The 22,312-nt window shown below is 40.5% G+C and overlaps 1 protein-coding gene across 1 annotated transcript in view; it reads right to left on the bottom strand.

The window, feature by feature from the left end:
- Positions 1-22,312, bottom strand: part of LOC308392198 (transmembrane protein 132C) — a 187,767-nt gene that overhangs the window by 68,898 nt on the left and 96,557 nt on the right. Inside the window, exon 4 of the mRNA XM_080875128.1 lies at positions 12,804-12,947. Within this exon, the coding sequence (XP_080731254.1) occupies positions 12,804-12,947 (144 nt within the window). The remainder of the gene's footprint in view (positions 1-12,803; positions 12,948-22,312) is intronic.

Raw genomic sequence — 22,312 nt, 5'->3', positions numbered from 1 at the left:
AATGCGCCAAAAAAGCATGTCTTAGTTCATTTCGATATTTTCGACTTAGACTTAGATCCTCCCATGACTTATGTGGCATATCGGGCTCGATCTTGTGCCCGGGCTTCAGCTTCTTCCAATGATATATTCGATGTCTAGGTCTTGATGGAATGACCTCCGCCAGGTGTTGCGGGGACGTCCTCGTGGTCTTTTAACACCCAGGGGTTGCCAGCGCATCGCTGTTTTTGGAATCTGTGCGTCATCCATGCTGAAGATATGGCCGGCCAGTGGGAGTCTTCGGCATGCGACGACTTTGTGAAGTTTGACCGTGCCACTCCTTTGCAGGACCTCCTCGTTGGTGATGTGGTCGGTGTAGCGAATCTTCAGAATCTGGCGAAGACATCGCTGCTGAAAGACGTCGAGCTTGGTGTTGATGCAGGTCGACACCTTTCAAGTCTCGCTGGTATAAATGGCGGTTGGGATCATGAATGAATTAAGCAAGCGGAGTTTGATCATTTCAATATCTACCACTAAAAATGTCTGGAGAGGGACCCTGGACATTTAAGCCCAGGACCTTCTTGCTAACCTCCTCCACCACATATCTGAGAGTGGAAATAATGCCTTGAAATACATGTATAGCCACAGGGTTAGATTTAAATTTGTCTCTGATTGTGCTGCAGTGTTCAGCTATGAGAGATTTTCAAGATCTCCTTGTCTAACCAGTCTACATGGACATTTAAGCACGCCTATGACACTGACAGTAGAACATGAAATTACCCTTTTAATGTTGTATTTTTCCCATAAGAGGGTGGGTGAATTGACACGCGAGACCACAAGGGTAATTTTCAGAGGGAACAGAGCTGAACATAATGAAGGAAATGTGAGGGCGATAGAGAGGGAAGACAGCATCTTAAGTAGGTTAGAAGGCCTTTTAGAAAAGCAGAAGAAGGCTGAGAAAAACACTTCTTATTTGCTAGATACATATCAGGAATGTGAGATTATTTTGAGTGGGTTTTAGCAAGGCAACTAGATTGATATTGAATTATACAGGTCTTAAAAATTATTTCTCTCTCTCTCTCTCCCTCTCCCTCTCTCTCTCTGGATACAAGAGTAATCACTGGAACTGCGTAACTACTTAATTCTATTAAAATAGGACACACAATATTTCTTAAGCGAAGTGGGATGATAAAATTCACTGTGAATAATAAAGTTTCTGTGAGCTCACACTATAAAGAATAGCCTTAGTTTTTTCTTTAATTAGCTGTAAATCTATGAAATTAATGTTGAAACAGTGAACCGAACATGTTTTCCTAGTTCATAAGATTATGGAATTCCTGTAACGAAGCATCTGATCCTGTATAAAATAAGTAAAATGCCTTCAGCAATTTAACACGTACTGGGTAAAAAATGAATTCCCATCAATAATAACAGAAAATAGAAGTAATTACACAAAACTGTGTACTGTAGCATTGGAGTCCAATTTAAAAAGAATATGGCAGCTAGCAGGCACCGTTCAAAGGGGTGCCTGCCTGAATATATAGGGATTCAACATCCATTGAAAAGTGCTGTGTGGTTTCAACTTCCTGTGCTAACTTCATGACTCTGATGAAGTGTTCAATAGTACAGTTTTTACCTGTGGTTATAGAAATTAATACAACAAAAAACTGAAACTAGTCAGGAACTCCATTTGTGTGCATGTTCAGATTAATAACCTCATTCAAATAAGGTTTTAACCCTGCTGTGAAAGCACTGACTTGTGAAGTTGGTCTGTAGTCCAACTTTCTGTAGAAGTCAGCATTAGTGAGATGTTTTCATCTCCCAATCATATGACATCCTATCTAATATGACCTTCATTTATCAGCACTCTGAATAACCTGTGTCATCTTTTTTCCTTTGAAGGAAGATAAAATTTGAGATTTTTCTTTTAATAAGAACCAATTTTCAGTCACCAGACCAGTGAGTTTGTCTGCTACACCTCAAATGACAGCTATCAAAATAATGTGTACTTTATTTGGAAAGGATCATAGGCTATGTTGCAGGTATTCCATAGTACTAGAACCACCAAGGGGGTCATTTTGACCCCTTTTCATTTTAGAATTGAGTAACTCTTACAATAACATCCAATAATCTCATGTTTCATGACTTTTCCTGAAATGAGTTTATCACGCAGTGAATTTGGGGGTGTGTGGGATAAAGAGAGAAAAAAAAAAGAAAGCTGAGCACCATCAAGGATGTCAGTTTGACTTCCATAGAAATCAATGTAAAATGCCGCAGTCAACATTCTTATTGTTGACATGCTTTTTCATATGAAGGCTGATATGACAGGAGCCAGAGGTAGCTAGATACGATTGATAGAGAAATAGGCAGTAGACTAAAACATGAATAATTAAAAGGTAGGACTGAACGGGTCATAAGTCAGAGCAGAGCAGAGAGCCTGGCAGGTTGCTGGCTGTGCAGAACAGTGTGAAAAGTTCTAATCTGAGGAAATAAAAACTAAAATCCCAACTAGAGCAACCGAATCGGACAGATTTCAGGCCTGAGGAGCAGAGCTGAGGAGCTGAAGGGCTGCAGACTGAGGCGGAGCAGTGTGGACGGTGGATAAGAGAGGATGACTTGGCTGCAGGCCTAGTGAAGAGGAGGCAGAGGTGGACAAGTTGATAAAACGTCACTGTTTTAATTTTATAATCATAGTTTTTGATATGTTATGTATATTGTTCTGTGGCACTGTTTGTCCGTTAGTGAATTCTAAAACATATTTTGTCTTTATGATCTGAAATGAAATAATCTCAAATATTTGTAAAACTAACGAAACCTCCATAATCTTAAATACTTATTTTCCCTGAAAAAATCCTTTTGCATTCAATTAGATAAATCTGAGGTTTGAATGAGGACTTCTTCACCCAAACCAAGCATCTGGAAAATCACGTCAGACAAAAAGAACATACACAGGCTTGAATAAAAACGTGCATCATTACTTTTTTCCCTACCTGTCACAAACTGAATGCCTTGCTGCTACCCACTGAAAAGGAACTGAACTTAGAATTATTTGTTTGTCATTTCAATATTCAGCGGTTTCAAAAGCTTCAGAAAATGTAATAAAATAAAAAAAAAAAAGCTGGCACATTCTTGATACAGATCCATCACTTTTCTGCACCCTTTTTCTGCACCCTCATGCGGTGCACAAAAGACCTCCTGACCTATGTAACATGTTGGCTGGCGCATCTTCCCACTCCATCGCACTCACATTCACTCATTCTGTTGTGGTCATTGCCAATGATGCCATTTCACATATAAAACTAATTCATCCACCCCCTAAATGGGAAAGAAATACAGCATAAAAAAGGTCATTTTGTGTTCTACTGTGAAAACCTTGTAGAATACTTAAATCTCCATGTGGATTGGATCACCATCTTTACAAACCTGCATAGCTGAACACTTCAGCGCTACTGAAAACACAACATAGTAGGGAAAAACAATATTTCACCTCAGATAGAGTTAATCAAAAATCCATTAAGAGGGGAATAGTCTTACTTAGGTTGATTCACTTTCTGCATTTAATTTTTGCCTGACACTAGAAAAACAGACAAAACAGACCAATAAGAGCAGGTATCATACTCAGTCTTTATTATTCTGAAATTGTTCTGCAATGTAAAATTATGATGACTTTAAATATCATCTATAGCACATAATGAAATGCACTATTAATATCATCATAAGATTCCAAAGAGAATCAAGAAAAATCTTTGTGCGCAACAAACAAAGCTGAAAATTAATACCAGATGTCCGTGATCGTTGGGCCCCCAGGAGGCACTGCGTTAAAAACAGCTATGATTCTGTCATGGAAATCACTGATGAAGAAATGCCCCCATTTTCTTTATACAATACAAAAACCGTGTGTGTGTGTGTGTGTACTGTATATATACTTCACCAACACAATTGATTTGATAAAAGTCTGTGCAATGCATTCATTTGAAGCTGTTTTTCTTTGCCGTACCAAGTAGTGGTTACATGCTGCTGCTCTTGACTCACTCTGTGAAATAAATTGACGTTCATTTATGCTCTCAGACAAAAACAAAACTAAGAAACAGATGATGAGAGTACATTTCTGTTGATATAAATGGGTGGGGATGTCACCCGTACAAGCTTAAAAATAAAACAGTAAGCAAGAAATAGAGATTTGAACTTAGAGACATCTAAGTAAGACCAATTCATCTGTCCAGATAATCTGATTCAGTTGTTTTGTTTATACCCCCTAAACCACACAGTACAACATTCCTCTGCTTTAATAGCAGAATGTGTCAACAATCTAAAACAGAATTGCCCTAATGCCTGTACCATTCTTCTGAGAAACGTGAATAAATGCAACTTTAAGAATTGTTTAAGGAGACATTCAAGGCTGGTAACCTCCAGAAATCTGAAGACCATGAAAACAGGTAAGTCAAGTATGAGGCACAAGTCATTCACAACTAAATACACTTTTTTTTAATCTCCAGGTTTGAAACCATAGAAAACCCAGAAAGATGCTGAGGTGCTGGAGTCTAAAAACAGTGGGCTTAAGATAGAGTGGAAGTCTCAGAGGGTCAGACTGCCAATGTCTTTCAACACTTCGATGAATGTAATCCCGTTTGCTCCAACAACATCAGTGCCTCTATTCTAAAGACAAACAGTTTTGGATTTACCCTGCTGTGCCAGCCCATTTTCCCTAATTTTCTCTCTCCACAAACACACACATCCATCCACACAGCCTGGGAAACGTCAAGCAGCCTAGTTCTACACCCCAAGGAGTGCAATGAGGTTTAACCCGTGGCCCTAAACTAAAGACTTAATAAGTAACTAATTAGAGAAACAGCTCTCATATGCTCTCTGATGCCACACAGGATAAACCAAAGATGTGAGAGCCGAACACTGAAGATGTCATTTCCACCCTTGTGCACCTTGTGTCAATATATCCACTATTACTTAAACAGCGTATAGTTGTGTATCCCTCAAACAGGGATCAGTCTTTTTTGTGTGTGTCATGGCCTATTGCCATTTACAATCAGTGCCTGATGTATAGCAGTTAAGTCCAATTAATTCTTTGGTTCTTATATTTGGAAAGCAACTTCAAGTTTTCTGGAAAGCAGAAAAATTGACCTCTGATCTTGACCTTGAGTTGAAGGTCACAGAGATTTGAACTCGTCTGAGATTTTTAGTAGATGTACCTGTGGTATCAATTTCCTACATTGCTTCATTCTTGAGTTGTTCACAAAGTTGGGTATCGACGCCACCTGCTAGCCTGCCAGCCCCACCAGTCCAACCAGCAGAGTGACAACATCAGACTTTTACACTGAGGGGTAAAACCATACTAAAGGAATCCACCTTGTAAAATCCTCTCATACCAGAAGATCATGAATAAGGTTTTTATCTGAAGCTTGTTCAGTTTGTTCTTTGACAGCGTGCATCCATCTTTGAGAAGCAATATTGTAATCTTTGATGTTGATTATGTCGAGGACGTTGTCATTGTCCTCGCTCTAACCTAGACACTGAGTGACATTTAATTTCTCTCTGTTTGTTATTTAACGCTGTTCATCCAAATTTGGCGCTACACTTCCAGATAGAATGGCTATTGAGAAAAACAGCACGCATAAATTTAGCCAAAAAAATAGCTATTATCCAACTTATCAGTAAAAACACACAAATAAAGAACTGGCAGATGACACAGCATTTATCTTTTAGTGATTAGATCAGGTAATATATTTTATGGTCACTGATTGAACACTCAATTCACTCTATTCATAGTTAAATCTTGCCAACAGTGTTTAGTTGTTCACAAATTATGTCATATCAATTAGTGCAGATATGATATTAAGTTTTAGTCTTAATATACAGTACCTAAGTTATTTTGTACACTTGTTAAAACAGCAAAAGAAAGCATTGTATATGCTGGATGTACTTTAAAGAAAAATGTATAACTGTATAGGAAACTGTTGCTGACTGAGCTTAAGTTAGGTACAGTTAACTCAGAGACACCCTGATGTTGCCTGGGACATGATCTAGCTGACCTTTTTCTTTAAGACAGGAATCTAGGTTTGATGAGTTGACACATGGGGGTGTCCATGCGTCAAGAGGAGGGGTCCAGAATTAACATGAAACTATGTTTTCTATGATTTTTGCAGTGATTTGTGGGATTAACAGTTCATTTACAGGTATTACACCTATACAAGTGGTGCATCCATGTTCAGATGAGGCTTTGATGGTCCATAAGTGAAGTTCACTGAACTAAAGAATGTGGTTTGATGATGGTTGACGTGCTTTCCAAATAGAAGGTTTTTCCTCCTAGCAAGGAAATACAGGTGCAGCAGTCAGAGTATTGCTGAAAGGAATCTCCTGAGAAATTTTCAGAGGCCCAGTGAGAAACAAGAACCATTCCAGGCATAGCAGACAGCCCAGGCAGTGGTTGTGGTGGAAGGTTGAGCTGTTTGGGGCCCATCATGAGATCAGATTTCGGAGCCACAGCAAGGACCACGAAGCTGCGTTGGAATGAGACCTGTGCTAAGGGGGCTTTCCAGAGGCCAACAGAGGAGATTGTGGACAACAGACGGGCACCTGAAGGATTAGGGGAGCGTGCCAAGCTCCATCGACAGCGCAGGAGTCCAAGGATGGCATCATGATTCTGGGTGTTATTTTTGACTCTGAGCTTGGTTTTATCCCACATGTTAAACATGTAACCAAAATTGGATTTTATCATCTAAAAAATATAGCCAGAGTCCGCCCTATTCTCTCTCGGGCCAACACGGAGATGCTGATGCATGCTTTTATTACCAGTCGCATTGATTACTGTAATGCCCTGCTCTCTGGTCTTCCTAAGAAGAATATTTCAACTTTACAACTTTTGCAAAACTCGGCAGCTCGTGTGCTGACGAAGACCAGAGGGCGGGCCCACATTACACCGGTTTTAGAATCGCTGCATTGGCTCCCCGTGTGTTTCAGGATCGATTTTAAAGTTCTTTTATTGGTTTTTAAATGTCTTAATGGTCTTGGGCCTTCTTATCTCTCAGATCTGCTTTTACCATACGAACCCTCGCGGACCCTGAGGTCCTCTGGTACTGGCCTTTTAATTGTCCCTAAAGTCAGGACACATACTCACGGAGAGGCAGCTTTTCAGTGGTATGGTCCTCGTCTGTGGAACAGCCTGCCGGAGGAGCTCAGGGCCGCAGAGAACGTACATGTTTTTAAGAACAGGCTCAAGACCCACCTTTTTAATTTAGCTTTTACTTAGCGTTTATTTATTTTTTATGCTTATTTATTCTATCCTGTTATTCTATTATTAATTTAGACTTTACCTAATATTTATTGATTTTATTCTTATTCATTTTTTAATCTTCTTACTCTATTTATATTTATATTTATATTTATATTGTATCCTGTTCTTATTTATTTTATCATTTTACCCTGTATATATCCTATTGTGTCATATCTCCAGTGTTTCCTCAGAGGGCGCTCTCTGCACCGGGGCTGTGATCGACTGTGGCTGCTGGGTCTCTGGGGGTCCTCTCAGCCTGGCTGGGGGGCTCCTTGGCCTCCCTCCTGCTGTGTGCCCAGCCTGGAGGCTGCGGTCTGTGACCGGCTCCCGGTGCAGACGGCTCCCTGTTATAGTGTTTCCTCACTTGGCCCAGCCCAATTTTTACTCTTTAAGTGTGCTCGTGTGTGTGTGTGTGTGTGTGTGTGTGTGTGTGTGTGTGTGGGGGGGGGGGGGGGGGGGGGGGGGGGATATGTGTGTATTCACATCATTTATGTTAATGAGAGTGTGGGGAGTGAGTTGGAGGGTGGGGTGGGCTGTTTTTAACTATGTAAAGCACTTTGTGCTACATTGTTTTTTGTATGAAAAGTGCTTTATAAATAAAGATTGATTGATTGATTGATTGATGATTCTGTGAAAAGCACAGGAACCAGAAGCTATGGTGTTGCACCATGACCACTTCTACAAGACTGCTGAGGTGACTCAACAGGTGGGATCATAACAGCAGTAAAGATAACTGGATCCAACACTCTTTCCACAGAAGGGTTTTTCTGCAGAGGATGGAGAGTGGAGGAGTCATAAGTATCCCCCACAGGACGAAGGCCTGAAGTGAGGTGATGGGGGTTGGTAGAGGCCATAAAACAGGAGTGCTGACGAGGCCTGCAGCTTTGGAGATAGCTGAAAGCCTCATCGACAAACAAAATCAACTAGTATGTTTGAATGCCTATGCTACATACATTTGGACTCTGGTCCTATGGACAGTGATGGAAAAAACTGGAAGAGACATTTATGACGCCCTGCAGAACAATGTATGAACGTGTGATTAAAATGTGATTTTTTAGTCTGAAGTCTAAATTTTGTCATGGTGAGTTAAAATGTACTGGACCTGAGAACTCATGATACTACCCTACTTATTTAAGGTAGACACATTAACAGTTACTGCTTATTTCTGTAATCTCTATTTATCACGATTATCTGTGCCTTCTCGAAATAGCTTCCAAGTCCACCTTTGACTTTAATAGATCATGGCGCTGCAGAGATTTCTCTCTTCCCCTTTTGTGGCTATGTTGTCAGTTTTCATTACCTAAGAGGGAAAAATGCTTTCATCTAAATTCCCTAAAATCTATGTTTGCTATTATAACTTTTGTAAGGTTTTATATTACATTAAATCTTCTTGTTTCCGCTGGTCTCTTTAGGGGTCTGCCTACATCTCACCCTATCACATGCATCCTCTTCTGTCACACCTGCCCTCTGCATGTCCTCCTTCACTACATCCATGAGTCTGCTCTGTGGTCTTTCCTCCTACCTGGAAGCTACATAACAACATCCTTTGTCTAGCATATCCACTATTTCACCTCCGCATGTTTTCAGACCATCTCAGCTTTGCCTCTCTAACTTTGCCTCCAAACTGCTCAACCTGATTTGTCCCTCTGATATACTCATTTCTAATCCTGTCCATCTTGGTCACTCCCAGTGAAAATCTTTATCTGCCACTTCCAGCTCAGCCTCATGTCTTCTTTTTAGTGCCACTGCCTCCAAACTATACATCATAGTAGGTCTTACAGCCATCTTGTAAACATTTCCTTTCACTGCCATCCTTCTGTCACAAATCTCCCCTGACACTCGTCTCCACCCACTCCACCCTGCCTGCACTCTCTTCTTCACCTCGCTTGGACTCACCTCCCCTGTGCACTGACATTGGTATTACATTGGCTTTGGCACAAAATAAATATTGTGGGAAGATCTGCACTTTCCAACTTTAATCAACTGGTGGATTAAAGTTGCTCCTTTAGGCACCAAATTAGGGCTGCCACAAACGATTATTTTGATAGTCGACTAGTCACCGATTATTTATGCGATTAGTCGACTAATCAGATCATCATCATCATCCAAAATAAACAAAAAGTCCTTCAAAAATAAAATGCAGCAACCATCACTGGACGTAAAACTACAGCTTATTGCACCAGCAGCATCTGCTCTTATATAACTATCATTAGCTTACAGCTTTAAGCTTTTAAGGTGCTAACTAAAAATAAAGACAAGATGATAGTTTATTCAATTTTAATGAAATTAGCAGATTGTCTCGGTGGAGTTTAATAAACTCCTTGCTATCTAAAATATAACAGGACACCGGAGTATATTCTCCAGCATCTCACACTTCTGATGATCAGCTGTCTGCTTGACGTTTATTCAGCTGTGTAAAAACTATAACTTTAATCTCAGCCAAACCGATTTACTCAGGAACAACTAAAATACTAAAAAAAAGCCAAACAATAACATTTTTAATTTATCTAAGTGACTCATATATATTTAACCTGAGTCGCGAAAGACGGCGGTGGGTTTGAAAACAATTTGCCGGGAGTCCGGTGTTCTCACGGCGCTAGTGAGCCTAGCCCCCGGCTAGCTATCGAGCTAGTGGGTAACAGATGTCTCCGAAAACGTCGGAGCGCTTTTGAAAATATGCGGTGTCCTGATAAACTGAGCCGATATTTGAGGTTTACACAGCTACATTCTCGCCTGAAAATATGTTAAACGTTTATTTTGTGACCCAGAAAGAATAATAAGAGTAATATTAAAACTAACTAGCTACCGCCATTGTTGGAAACTAAGCTGGGCCGCGCTATGAATTCTGGGACACAGCTGCTTCTTCTTCTTCGGGGTTTAACGGCAGCTGGCATCCTTGTACATGCTGTGCTGCCATCTTCTGTTTCAGTCCGTTATTACACTCTTAAATCCTGCTATTATTCCTGCGTCTTTTGCGATCTTACAAAGCTTCAAACGACACGTCGACTATTAAATCAGTCGTCGACGATTTTGATAGTCAACGTAATCGTGACTAGTCGACAAATCGTGGCAGCCCTACACCAAATGTTTAAAACTTTTACTGACAGTAGTATGCAATGACCCAGATTATAACAGCAGGAAAGAATAAAGCTAAATGTGTACAAGAAAAGACAGGGAACACTGCTGGAGGCAATGTGGTGTTGCTTCGTGGCCTCCAATGAAAGTGGGCAGATGAAGTGACAAAACCACACAAACTCTCTACTGAGGTCGAACTGCCCCGCCATCATCCTCGGGGTATACATCTTTGAAGCTCTCCTACTGATTCTGTTTTAATGCTCAGCAAAGTAGGTTGATGGACATCTGACCAATATCTTTTAGTCAATGCAGTCAAATAAAATGTCTCCCTGACTATGAACATACTACTGATGAGTACGAAAAAAGTATGTCAAAAGCAAGTACGAGAGTTAAAGGATTATACACGTATTTAAGTGAAAATTATTCTAGATTGTTTTTTCTTTTGTTATAGAGTCTCAGCCCACCAGCTGGGACTCTGACCAGTGAAGTTTATTTGAAAAACCTCTGGGAGACAATGGACAATAGGATCCCCCTGCTCAGGAGACGAAGCATACTGTGATTTGTGTATTTTATGTTATTTACATACCTTTATTTTTTATGTATTCCACATATTTTTATCTTTTCAATAAAATAGAAAAAAAACAAAAAACATGACAGCTGCCGTCTACCAGTTTACAACCCTCAAAGAGATTCTTAATTACAGTTATGGTCATTTCATGCACAGGTGTAGTAAATAACAGAACACTAAATAAGTTACAGATTTTCCACATTACTCAATTTGATGAATAACCCACAAAACTTGAAAGCCCAGGTTCGTGGTCATTTCAATACTTCAAGGCAGTCTTTTGCTGAGTGGTGAATTGCAAGGTATAGTACGCAGTCAACATGTATGACCTTGATATGAGCGGTCCTGTATAATTCACTGTATCTTCCCCTCAGCAGGGCTGTGAAAGAGAAACATGTAAATGATAGATGACTTGTCTTTCATCACTGCCGTCACCTTGACACCCAGGAGGAAATAACAATCCAGCCAGTGGGGTGTGTCACTTCCTGTGTGGAGCTACTTTGTCTTTTCCTAAAGCCATTTAGCTGCAGAAGTGAATGTCAAGTACTGTAGACTGCCACGCACAGAGACACGCACACAGTTATCACTCACTGATTGAAAACAGCCACCTCTGAGCAACAATCACCTACATGCAGTGCTTTAAATCCTTTTGACACATAATGACTTTAACTAAGTTTGTTCTTGTAAATACTTTTAAGTAATTGCATTGTATAGTTGTAAATTAGAGGTTTGCTAGATTTCAGCATATAAAGTATATAATATTTATATACATTTTACCTGATAACCACTTAAGTGTAGCATAATTACTAGTTACCAGCACATGAAGGTTTCACAATCTCAAAATGTTTTTAACACGTCCAATAATACTTACACATCTGTGTCAGTTTATCTTATTGTCTTGGAAATCTGATTTTTATACTAACAGCTCTTTGATATTTCTTGAATCCTCTTTATATGTAACACTAGTTGTCTCTGCTTGTAATTAGAGTATCACACCATGCTATAGACATTTTTGGATAGAAGCTGCAAAGGATCAAGTATCAGTACCAAACTGCAACAACGTGAAATCTCGAGAGGTGTCTGCAGTAAAACAAAGTCTAAATAACTTGCTTAATGTAATGTATGTATACTTGACATTCAATTAATTTTATAAGACTTGAAAGTTTGCGATAGTACAAGATGTTAACTGGAAAACCATATTTGTTGTTCACCGTTTTCAGCTGTGCATTTGGTTTCCCATAGCAGGACTGTTCATGTTTGACTGATACTTAATGCATCATGCATTATGTAACAGTGGATTTCAATAAGCTGTGCGTACACAGAAGGCGTAGTGTGCCGAGATGCTCAGTGTGACTATGTATGTGTGTTTAAGTCCAATACTAAATTTAGGGTCGGCTGAGGTTTTTCGAAGTGCTCAGTACCTGAACCCCTCTAAAAGAAATTGTACCTATGCAAAACATGCTGAAAATAAACTTAAGTGTAACATTTGCTTTTGTTGCATTTGCAGGCAAAGTATATGTATTTTGATGAATGACTTTAATGTGCAATTACAATGCTACATGTTCAGATATCCTTTTAAGTATCTAATGGTATGTAGACAGAAAGAAAAATATCAGATATTACCAAAATTATCCTTTAAGTCCAAGCATACCTTAGACTTTATGTTCCTCAAACAATTCATTTTATTGACTACACTTGGGACTAGCTGAGAACCTGCATGAATGGCAGTGCCAAAGATTAATGTTTAATAATGTTCTCCTTCATACTCTTTTTTTTGCAATCGCTCTTTCAGCACCTGAGAAACCAAGCGGGGTGCTGCTGTTTGGTTGTTCAGCAGGGATGTAAGGTTATTATTTCAGTCACACACTCATTAATTCAGTAGAAGGAGGGAGTCAGACGGACCTTTGACTGAAGCTGTTCTCCTTCCTGTGGCAGTGCAGGGTGACAACTCTGTGACCTTCACTTCTGACATCCTGACTCACCGTCCACATAACTGGGTTACTGGCTCTAGCTCCCAAGAATGCCACTCCATCTTTCAGCTTGACCCTGAAACACAGAAATATACTGGTCAAAAGTCCATCCATCCATGAGCATGACAAGGAATGGATGGAGCCTATCCCAGAATGGTGGTGGTGGGGGTGTGTGTGTGTGTGTGTGTGTGTGTGTGTGTGTGTGTGTGTGTGTGTGTGTGTGTGTGTGTGTGTGGAAGAAAATGTGGCAACTCCCACTAACAGTCAATTAGGAAGAAGGAAAACGGAAAAAAATGAGAAGAATCAGCAGCTGAAACATTAGAGACTGTAAAGGTTAAGCACAACACTTAAGAACCGTCGAATGCTGCTGGATGGTCTATGCTTGAAAAAGTTTACAAGTCAGATTTATTCTATTAGCAGTCGTAACACCAGGATGACAGATGGCATGCTAGCTGAACTAAGGAGTCAGGGTTAGTGAGTTTAAATTAAATTCTGCAAAAGTTAAACAGAATTAGCAAACACACTGTAGTATCTTGTATGGCAAGTCTTGTTTTGCAAACAAAAATAAGGGCAACAACTTGGCACCAAGCACCATTTCAGACAAATTGTGTCCATTTTTTTCCCTCTCCAGTATCTACCGCTTTCATGCCACTTCTACCTGCGTCCCACCCTTTTCCCCCCTGCAATCGCTTCCATTACTCATGGTCACAGTCTGTGGGAGGATACTGAGATAGTGAGAAACCATGACCTCCCCTTCTTCCAGTATGTCAGCAGCTGCTTTCTGCATTTTCGTCTGTCACATGAAGTTACTTCCAGTTCTTTTACAACATGCCAACCCGCTCTTTTTCAAACCTTTGGCACAAATGTAGCCGTATGTATCAAGTAGAAAAGGAAGCAGAAGAGGAAGATAGATGGCACGTGAAAGCTGCTCTAAAGTAAAACACCGGAAAACAAAAAGAAAAAAAAGTGAAAGTGAAAAGGAACATTTTCATTCACTAAAATTTCAGTGCTGGGTAATTTTCCCCCTACATCAAAATAATTGAAGACTGTCCTCATTCTGCATCTTTGAAAGACTTGTAAAGGAAGAAAAAAACATGAACGTTAACGGGGGGAGATGACATGACATTCTGTGAAGCAGTGCTTAGAAGAGAACAGTCATTACATCTTCCATGTTCAACCAGTCTCCTTTGATCTTATCATGGTCGCTGCTGCGGTAATAACTGGCCTTGTGTTGGTCGCTGCCTCTGACGAGCAAAGATAAAGGCCGCTGGTGTGGAAGGCGCAGGCAATAACTAGGAGGAGACAGCTGATTGCTGTCTGCCCCCCTGTATCCAAGTTGTCACCTTAGCCACAGCACAGTAATTACCACAAACTTGCAAGCAGATGTAGCACTGACAGAGAACTACAAAAGGACCAATAATCAACTAATTTCATGCAGCATTCTGTATGCTGCATTGATCACATCTCAAACTCCAATTTCACAGAATAAATGCACTGCATTTTCCTTATTTTCCACATCAGTTTCTAGCTGGTGCAAAATGAACTTGAACAACAAGTTGATTTGTCTGTTTATGCTGATACCTGCATTTACAGGGGGCGGTTGGCCAAACTTAACTTTTACAATATGCTCTGCATTTCAGAGTAAATGATCAGTTAATCAATACGTTGTAGTTGATGAATTACACTCCACTACAGTGTCGATGTGCTCTGTGTTCTTTCTTTCTTACTATAATATTCTATTTTTCCTGAAATTCATCCACTCTTTGACGTAAAAAACAAAGCATCTCCTATAGGGTCGGAGCAGGGGGCTGAATTAAGAAATGGCATGTTGTAAATGAGATTGGTTTGGCTAATGTGATTTCTGGGGGAGGGAGGACAAACGGGGGGGAGGCAATAAAGGAAAGCAATTTGAAGGGAGCTCTCCTTTCACATGCATCAGCACATGAAGCTGCCTCATTAATTCCATAAAACCGTGCATCAGTGGGATGAGTATTTACAGATGAGATGAGGTTGTCAGAAAAGACAGGTTTCAACTCCACCCAACTGAGGCTCAGAAATGACACACCAGAATGGCCATAGTCCAAATAACATGTCAGCACACCTTCCACTCTTACATCCATCTTGCATACTGAAAGAAATACCTATGTGCATTAATATTAATGCACTTTACACAGCAGGAAATTGAACAGGATACAAAAACACATTGCAAACATCCTGTAAGATCAGGTGTTGTACGTTACGTATTTCAATCTGGTAATTGCCCTGGATGATTAGGTAAGGAATTGCCAGCTATTGTGGATAACTATTGTGGCTTTGGGGCTTGGGGAAGTATGCCCGTTTCAAATATTATTGGAATTCATCTAATATTTCACTCAAAAACAGAAATCTAATAGTGGTGCTGCAGAAAGTCATTAAGAATTCTCCTTTGAGCTCAACTGCACCAAATGTCATGACAATCTAGCCTACAGTTGTTGAGACTTTTCACTCTGCTGGACCAAACTGGGTGGCAGACAATCAAACCAACACACTGAATAAAATATACATGCATGCATTTATGTTTTCAGATGCCAGCAGTTCCAGCTTAGCGGCCCCACCAGTAAAGGCTGAATCACCTTCATACACTATTAGGGCCACTTTCTACTAGAGATGGCACGATACCACTTTTTTATGTCCGATACCGATACCGATATCATAAATTTGGATATCTGCCGATACCGATATGAATCCGATATAGTGTTTTTTAACCAACAAAACTGTTTTTTAAAATATCTTGCTGCATTTTGCAAGTCTGCAAGTTCATACTCAAGTTTAAAACAACAACTACACTAAAGCTATTCTGTTATACCTGTATTAGAGCTGGGCGATAGAACGATAACGATATGTATCGCGATATAACTTTTACTCGATAGAGAAATTAAGCTATCGCGATAGACCTCGCCGCTCTTGTCCTCAAAGAAAAAAAAAAAAGGTCAGCCAATCCAAATTAAGTAGCGCAGAGCCGAACCAATCACAGCCGCAGCGTCACGTCGCGTGGCTTGTTACGTACAGCACAAGTGCCAAGCCGCACGTGTGTTTGTTTGGGAAGCAGCCAGCGGGTAATGGAGCCAGCACGTAATGGAGGAAATGAGTGTGCCGACTAGAAAAATCAACCGAGCGTGACCGAAGAGAAAACAGATGATGGTTCCAATGCCAGAGAGATTGTCAAACGGAAGAGCCATAGAAGTTCCGTAGTGTGAAGGTATTTCGGCTATTTCAAGTCCGACAAAAACAGAGTAGCGTGCACTGTAAATTGTGCCGAAAGCAAGTCTGGAAATACAATAAACTGGTGCATGCGTCACACTGCGCCACGTTATTGTTTCGGTGAAATGAATTTCTACAATACTGTTAATTCTACTCTCTGCAGTGTTTAAATTCTTACATATACACACAGTTACTGTCCGTCCACACATACGACTCGGTTCTGCTTCTATGCCCCAGCTTTGTTTACTTTTTCCCACCGAGGCTTCTAGACTTCTGATTGGCCAACATTTCTGCACGGTTAGGAATCTAGCGCCACCTGCTGCTTTGGCATGTTCATAGCAGCGTTTTCCTTCATTTCTGCCTTTATGTGTGGACGGGATTATTTTTTAAAACGGAAACGGAAAATCTCAGTTTTCAAAAATACCCGTGTACGTGTGGACGTAGCCTCAGTCTCTGACTGGAAGCGCTAATTCGTCATTCGGCTTTTGTCAGACTAAAGTAACTGTTAAAACTGTTTGAAAAGCTCAGCTATACAACAAGGAGAGATTGAGAATTTCCTTTTAGTTCTCAGTTTATTTGATATTGACAAAAGTTAGTCAGTTTTGTCTGTTCTTCTGTAAAACAAACTAAGATTTATTTTTAGAATTAATATTTTGTTTCTAAGTGGAATTGACAATTTAGTCTGTTTCGTTTGTTCTATTTTGAAACTTAAACGCTTTAGCGGCTGCCTTTTGTGTAGTTTGCAATATTTGCCTTTATTTATCTGAAAAAGTCTCATGTTCCTTAAGTACATCTACCCTGTTGAACTTATTATGGGAAATAAATATTTAAATAAAAACAAGCTGCTGATTATTTCACATTTTACTTGTGAGCAACGGCACATTTAAATCTTACAAATATAGTTATTTGGCTTATATCGTGATAGATATCGTTATCGCCTGAAATGAAAAAAACATATCGTGATATGAAAAAATCTCATATCGCCCAGCTCTAACCTGTATACAAAAAAAATATTTCATAGTTCAGCAATACTGATCAATCTAATAAACTTAAACCTACACCATCCTCCCTATTCTGGTATTTTAAAGAGTACTTAGTGTAAATATTAAGCAATCTAACTAATAGGGTTCCAACTCCCAGCAACAACAAAAATAAATAAATAAAAAATAGGGAACCACCCCTCACGCTCCACCTCATGATGCTTAATCGACGTAATCAACCTTAATTTGATGCAGTGTGAAAAAAAATGCACAGAAATCAATTATTTTTCAAGAAATATTAAATAGATTCAACATCTTTCTTCAACAAAATTGCAGACTGCACAGATGGTACCTTCCCAAAGTAAAGAGTACTATAGCTTACTAGGGTATATATATTAGACTTAATAGTCACTATATACAGTAATTGACTTCTATTCATTTTACATCAAATTAAAACTTTGGGTGTCAGATAATTATTTATTAAAAGCTCGACATTTTAAATGAGAATAAGAAAGAAAAGTATGTCTTTGTGCCCCTTTTCCCTGTTCATGCCCTATCGGCCCCCCTGGCTAAACTTTGCTAGATCCGCCCCTGCACAGTTACCAGCCGTCAGCTACGTAGAAAAAGATCCTCGAGTAGAAAGTAATATTAAATACATTCTAACAACAGCTGATCAAGCTTAAACGTGCTGCTGTTGTTCAGCCGCTGGTTTCCTCTTTCTGGTGCAAAGTGGGCCAAAAACAAACAAGAGAGACGGACTCGCGACAGAAAAGCTGATCAGCTGATCGTTAAGCAGTTTCATGATTGAAGTAGCAGCCGGAGAGCGAGAGGCAGTCGCTCGTTAAGCTTAACGCAGGAGTGCTTTACAAACATTCAGAGATGGACTTACACACTTGCTTTACTTCTCTCGGGGATAACTTTGTCGGAGATGAAATGCTGGGTTGCTAGCGAAGCTCCACATGCTATCCAGACCACCGACAGGTCCCGCATGCCACAGCCGCTCTATCACGTGACGCATACTGCTCCGACGTGCTAACGTTCTGAGGTGAGTTACGGCGTGTTGCAAGTTTTGTGAGGTGCTTTCGTGATATTTAATGGATCGGATTACATTTTTTATTTTTCTCCGATATCCGATCCAGTAATTTAGGTCAGTATCGGACCGATACCGATACGTAATATCGGATCGGTCCATCTCTACTTTCTACTCACTGTAGAGCCTGCAACAAAATTGTATATCGTTTTTCATTAACTCTGATTTCCAGTTTATTGTAAGGGATTATACAGGTTTTGCCTCAGTGCAATATATAAAAAAAAAAGGGTAAAATAAAAAAATAAAGAGGTGCCATTAACTTTAAAAAAAATAAAATAAATACTATTATGAGTACTATTCACGATTTCCTCTTAAGACACAGGGGATCCAGAGAAACATAACAGTGCAAACAGTTAAACATGCCATAATTGACATACAGGTAAAGGCCCCAGGAGACAGACTGGATTAAGCATAAAGCAAACCTGTTTATTGAAGCTGTTTGCAACGTCAAGGCAAAACTAAATCCACACACAGGGCAGAGGGACAGATCACAGACACTCTGACAAGAAAGGTGCAAGTTATTTATACACACAGGGTTAATTAGGGGAAGTGGACACAGGTGGGGAAAACACACATGTGCAAACAGTCAAGGTACTGTGACAAGGAGAAGTAAAACTGAATACAATACATATTCAATTCAATTTTAATTCTAAAGTGCCACCTTACCCCAACAATAAGACAACCCGCTTCAAGCAAAAGCTTGGCCACAGTGGGAAGGAAAAACTCTGTTTTAACAAGGAAAAACCTAGAAAGCAGGCCCAGGGAGGGGCCTGTTAATGAAGTTAATAAATGTGTGAAAATGACATGAGAAACAAATTGTCAAAATAAAATGTGCTGCAGTTTAAAAAATAATAAATATTCCTCTACAGTAGATTCAGGAGAAAACAGCCTTTGGCTTTCCTACAAAGTGCCCCTTTTTAACTCTCATTTGAAGATCTCCATACAGGGAAGAAGGAAACATCCATTTGCTAATATCAGGAGTAGGACTTTAAAGTTTATGACTTAATATATTTGTAAAAATGGAATAACTATGTGTTCACGAACTCCAGATTCAAACTTGTGAATGATTATTTTTTTCTATTCTTTTTTTTTTTTTAAACACAGGAGTGTGGCTGCTAATCTCTTTCAGCCCTTCACAGCAGCTGCCAACAAAGCCAACAAAATGTGAATGTATTTTCTTCTAGAGATGTCCATTATAACTGCAGGATGTTGCAGTTAGCAGCTTCGGTGCTGGAAGTTAACAATTTGAAAGAAGAAGCTGCATAACTAAACTTTGTCACGAATTCGAATGTCAACGAACAGGCAACTGTTTGACACACAGCATGAATACTTCTAGGATTTTTGGTGAGCCTCCTGCCACTGTGAACACATTTCACTTCTCTTTTATTTAGTTAACGATAGTTTTGACCCTGAAACAGCTGTGCTTAGTGAGTTCATGAAACGGTGAAGCAGAACGAGATCTGGATGATCTCCTCAAACAGCGTCATCTCTGCTCTTACAGATTGCAAGCGCTAAAAGTCAGTTTCTGATTTGACTGATGTTCGTGCTGTTGACTGTTTCAAGAGCTAAAAATCAGAGGGAGGGGGTTGAATATTTATCCCCGCAGGAGATAAAAAATAATCAAGCAGAGGGAGGGAAATCCCTCTCTCCCTAAGCACACACCCTGGTAATACACAGTTGATGATCACTAACTAGGAGATCTTTTTATTTTAACTGCTGATATTGGGATCGTTGAGAGTTATAAATATCTAGGTGTGGTACTTGACCGTAAACTGTAGTGGCATCATGCTGATGCCACTACTAAAAAAGTTCAACAAAGACTGTTCTTTTTAAGGAAAATGAAATTTTTTAATGTCTCATCTGAGATGTTGTCTTTGTTTTATAGAAGTTTTATTGAATCTGTGATGTCCTTTTGTATCGCTGCCTGGTTTGCTAACTTGACGGTGAAGAATAAGAATCGGTTGGGATTCTGGTAAAAACTGCTAGCAAAATTTCAGGGCGCTGGCAAGATGGAATTTTGGCCATCTACAATAGAAATGTGCTTAGAAAGGCGCTTTCTATTATTAATTGTTTGAACCACAGTGAGTTTGAGTTGTTGCCGTCCGGCCGCCGTTTTAAAGAGACCCTGGGGGGAAGACTAAAAGACTCGAGTTTTCTTTTATCCCTACGGCATCTTGTCTCCTGAATTCCTGAAGGCTCTGGACATTGTAGGGCTGTCCTGGTTGACACGCCTCAGGGCGTGGAGATCAGGGGCAGTACCCCTGGACTGGCATACCGGGGTGGTGGTCCCCATCTTTAAGAAGGGGACCGGAGGGTGTGTTCCAGCTACAGGGGGATCACACTCCTCAGCCTCCCTGGGAAAGTCTATGCCAGGGTGCTGGAAAGGAGAGTTCGTCCGCTAGTCGAACCTCGGATACAGGAGGAACAATGCGGTTTTTGCCCTGGTTGCAGAACACTGGACCAGCTCTTTATCCTCTCAAGGATACCTGAGGGCGTATGGGAGTTTGCCCAACCAGTCTACATGTGTTTTGTGGACTTAGAGAAGGCATTTGACCGTGTCCCTCGGGGTGTCCTGTGGGACGTGCTACGGGAGTATGGGGTGTCTGACCCATTGCTATGGGCCATTTGATTCCTATACAACCATTGCAAGAGCTTGGTTCGCATTGCCGGCAATAAGTCGGACTCGTTCCCGGTGGGTGATGGGCTCCGCCAGGGATGCCCTTTGTCACCGATTCTGTTCATAATTTTTATGGACAGGATTTCTAGGCGCAGCAAAGTGGCGAAGGGCTTTCACTTTGGTGGCCTCAGAATCTCATCTCTGATTTTCGCGGATGATGTGGTTCTGTTGGTTTCATCGGGTGATGGCCTCCAGCTCGCACTGGAACGGTTCGCAGCCGAGTGTGAAGCAGCGGGAATGAGGATCAGCACCTCCAAATCTGAGGCCATGGTTCTCTGCCGGAAAAGGGTGGAGTGCCCACTCCGGGTCGGGGATGAGTTCCTGCCCCAAGTGGAGGAGTTCAAGTATTAGTGGTAGGGGCTCAGAGTAGAGCTGCTGCTCTTCCACATCGAAAAGGAGCCAGCTGAGGTGGTTCGGGCATCTGACAAGGATGCCTCATGGGCACCTCCTGGGGTTGGTGTTCCGGGCATGTCCCACTGGGAGGAGGCCCCAGGGCAGACCAAGGACACACTGGAGAGATTATATCTCTCGGCTGGCCTGGGAACGCCTTGGTGTTCCCCTGGACAAGCTAGAGGAGGTGGCTGGGGAGAGGGAGGTCTGGGCTTCTCTGCTTAGGCTGCTGCCCCTGCGACCCGGCCCCGGATAAAGCGGAAGAAGATGGATGGATGGATGGATGGATGGATGGAGATGGCATCTTGTCTCCTTAATGGCAAATAACTGTCCTTTGACTTTTTTATCACTATTATTGTCATTATTTTATATTATTGCTCTGTTTATTTTTATCCTGCTGCTAAACTAATTTCCCCTTGTGGGACAATAAAGAAATTAAATTGAATTGAATTATTCATGAATTTTAAAAACATATAAAAAGGAAGAAAAAAAAAGACCATTAATGAAAGACAAGGATCCCAGTAGTAATATAACATCCTCCAGTGGCAGTAGCAAGGAAGATTTCAAAACAAAAGCTTGCTTTGGATACGATAGTCTGATTTTAATCACTCTGACAGGATAGACAGTCACAGGATTTGAGACAGAAAAAATTTAAAATGCAGGAATAATTGCCTTTAATGACCTTTAATAGAGTACACACATACTCATTTAAAACTGAGGCAGGACAGATTTGGAATAAACAAAAAACCCAGGACCCAGAAAATGAGGAACAGCATATTACCTTGAAAGGAAAAGTTCACTTCAAGATAATAATAACTAGACGGCATTTAGCAAATGATTGCACTTTCAGGTATTATATCCTGCTGTCACTCAAAAGCATCCTTTCTTACATGATGTGTAAATGGCCTTTTGATAATAATGGAGGAGAATAGGTTAGGTAGGTGGTGGGGGTGATGTTGAGAGCATAACGGTCTCAACATCAGGGGAGATCTTGGTGTTAAAGGTATGTGAGCAGAAAAACAGATTAGCTGTGAGGATTAAAAAAGAAGGGTGTTGTGTCAGGG

Source organism: Rhamphochromis sp. 'chilingali' (genome assembly GCF_963969265.1).
Source record: "Rhamphochromis sp. 'chilingali' genome assembly, chromosome: 2".
Classification (NCBI taxonomy): domain Eukaryota; kingdom Metazoa; phylum Chordata; class Actinopteri; order Cichliformes; family Cichlidae; genus Rhamphochromis; species Rhamphochromis sp. 'chilingali'.
The sequence above is the reverse complement of the archived record's forward strand: the minus strand, read 5'-3'. Positions and strand labels throughout refer to the sequence as shown.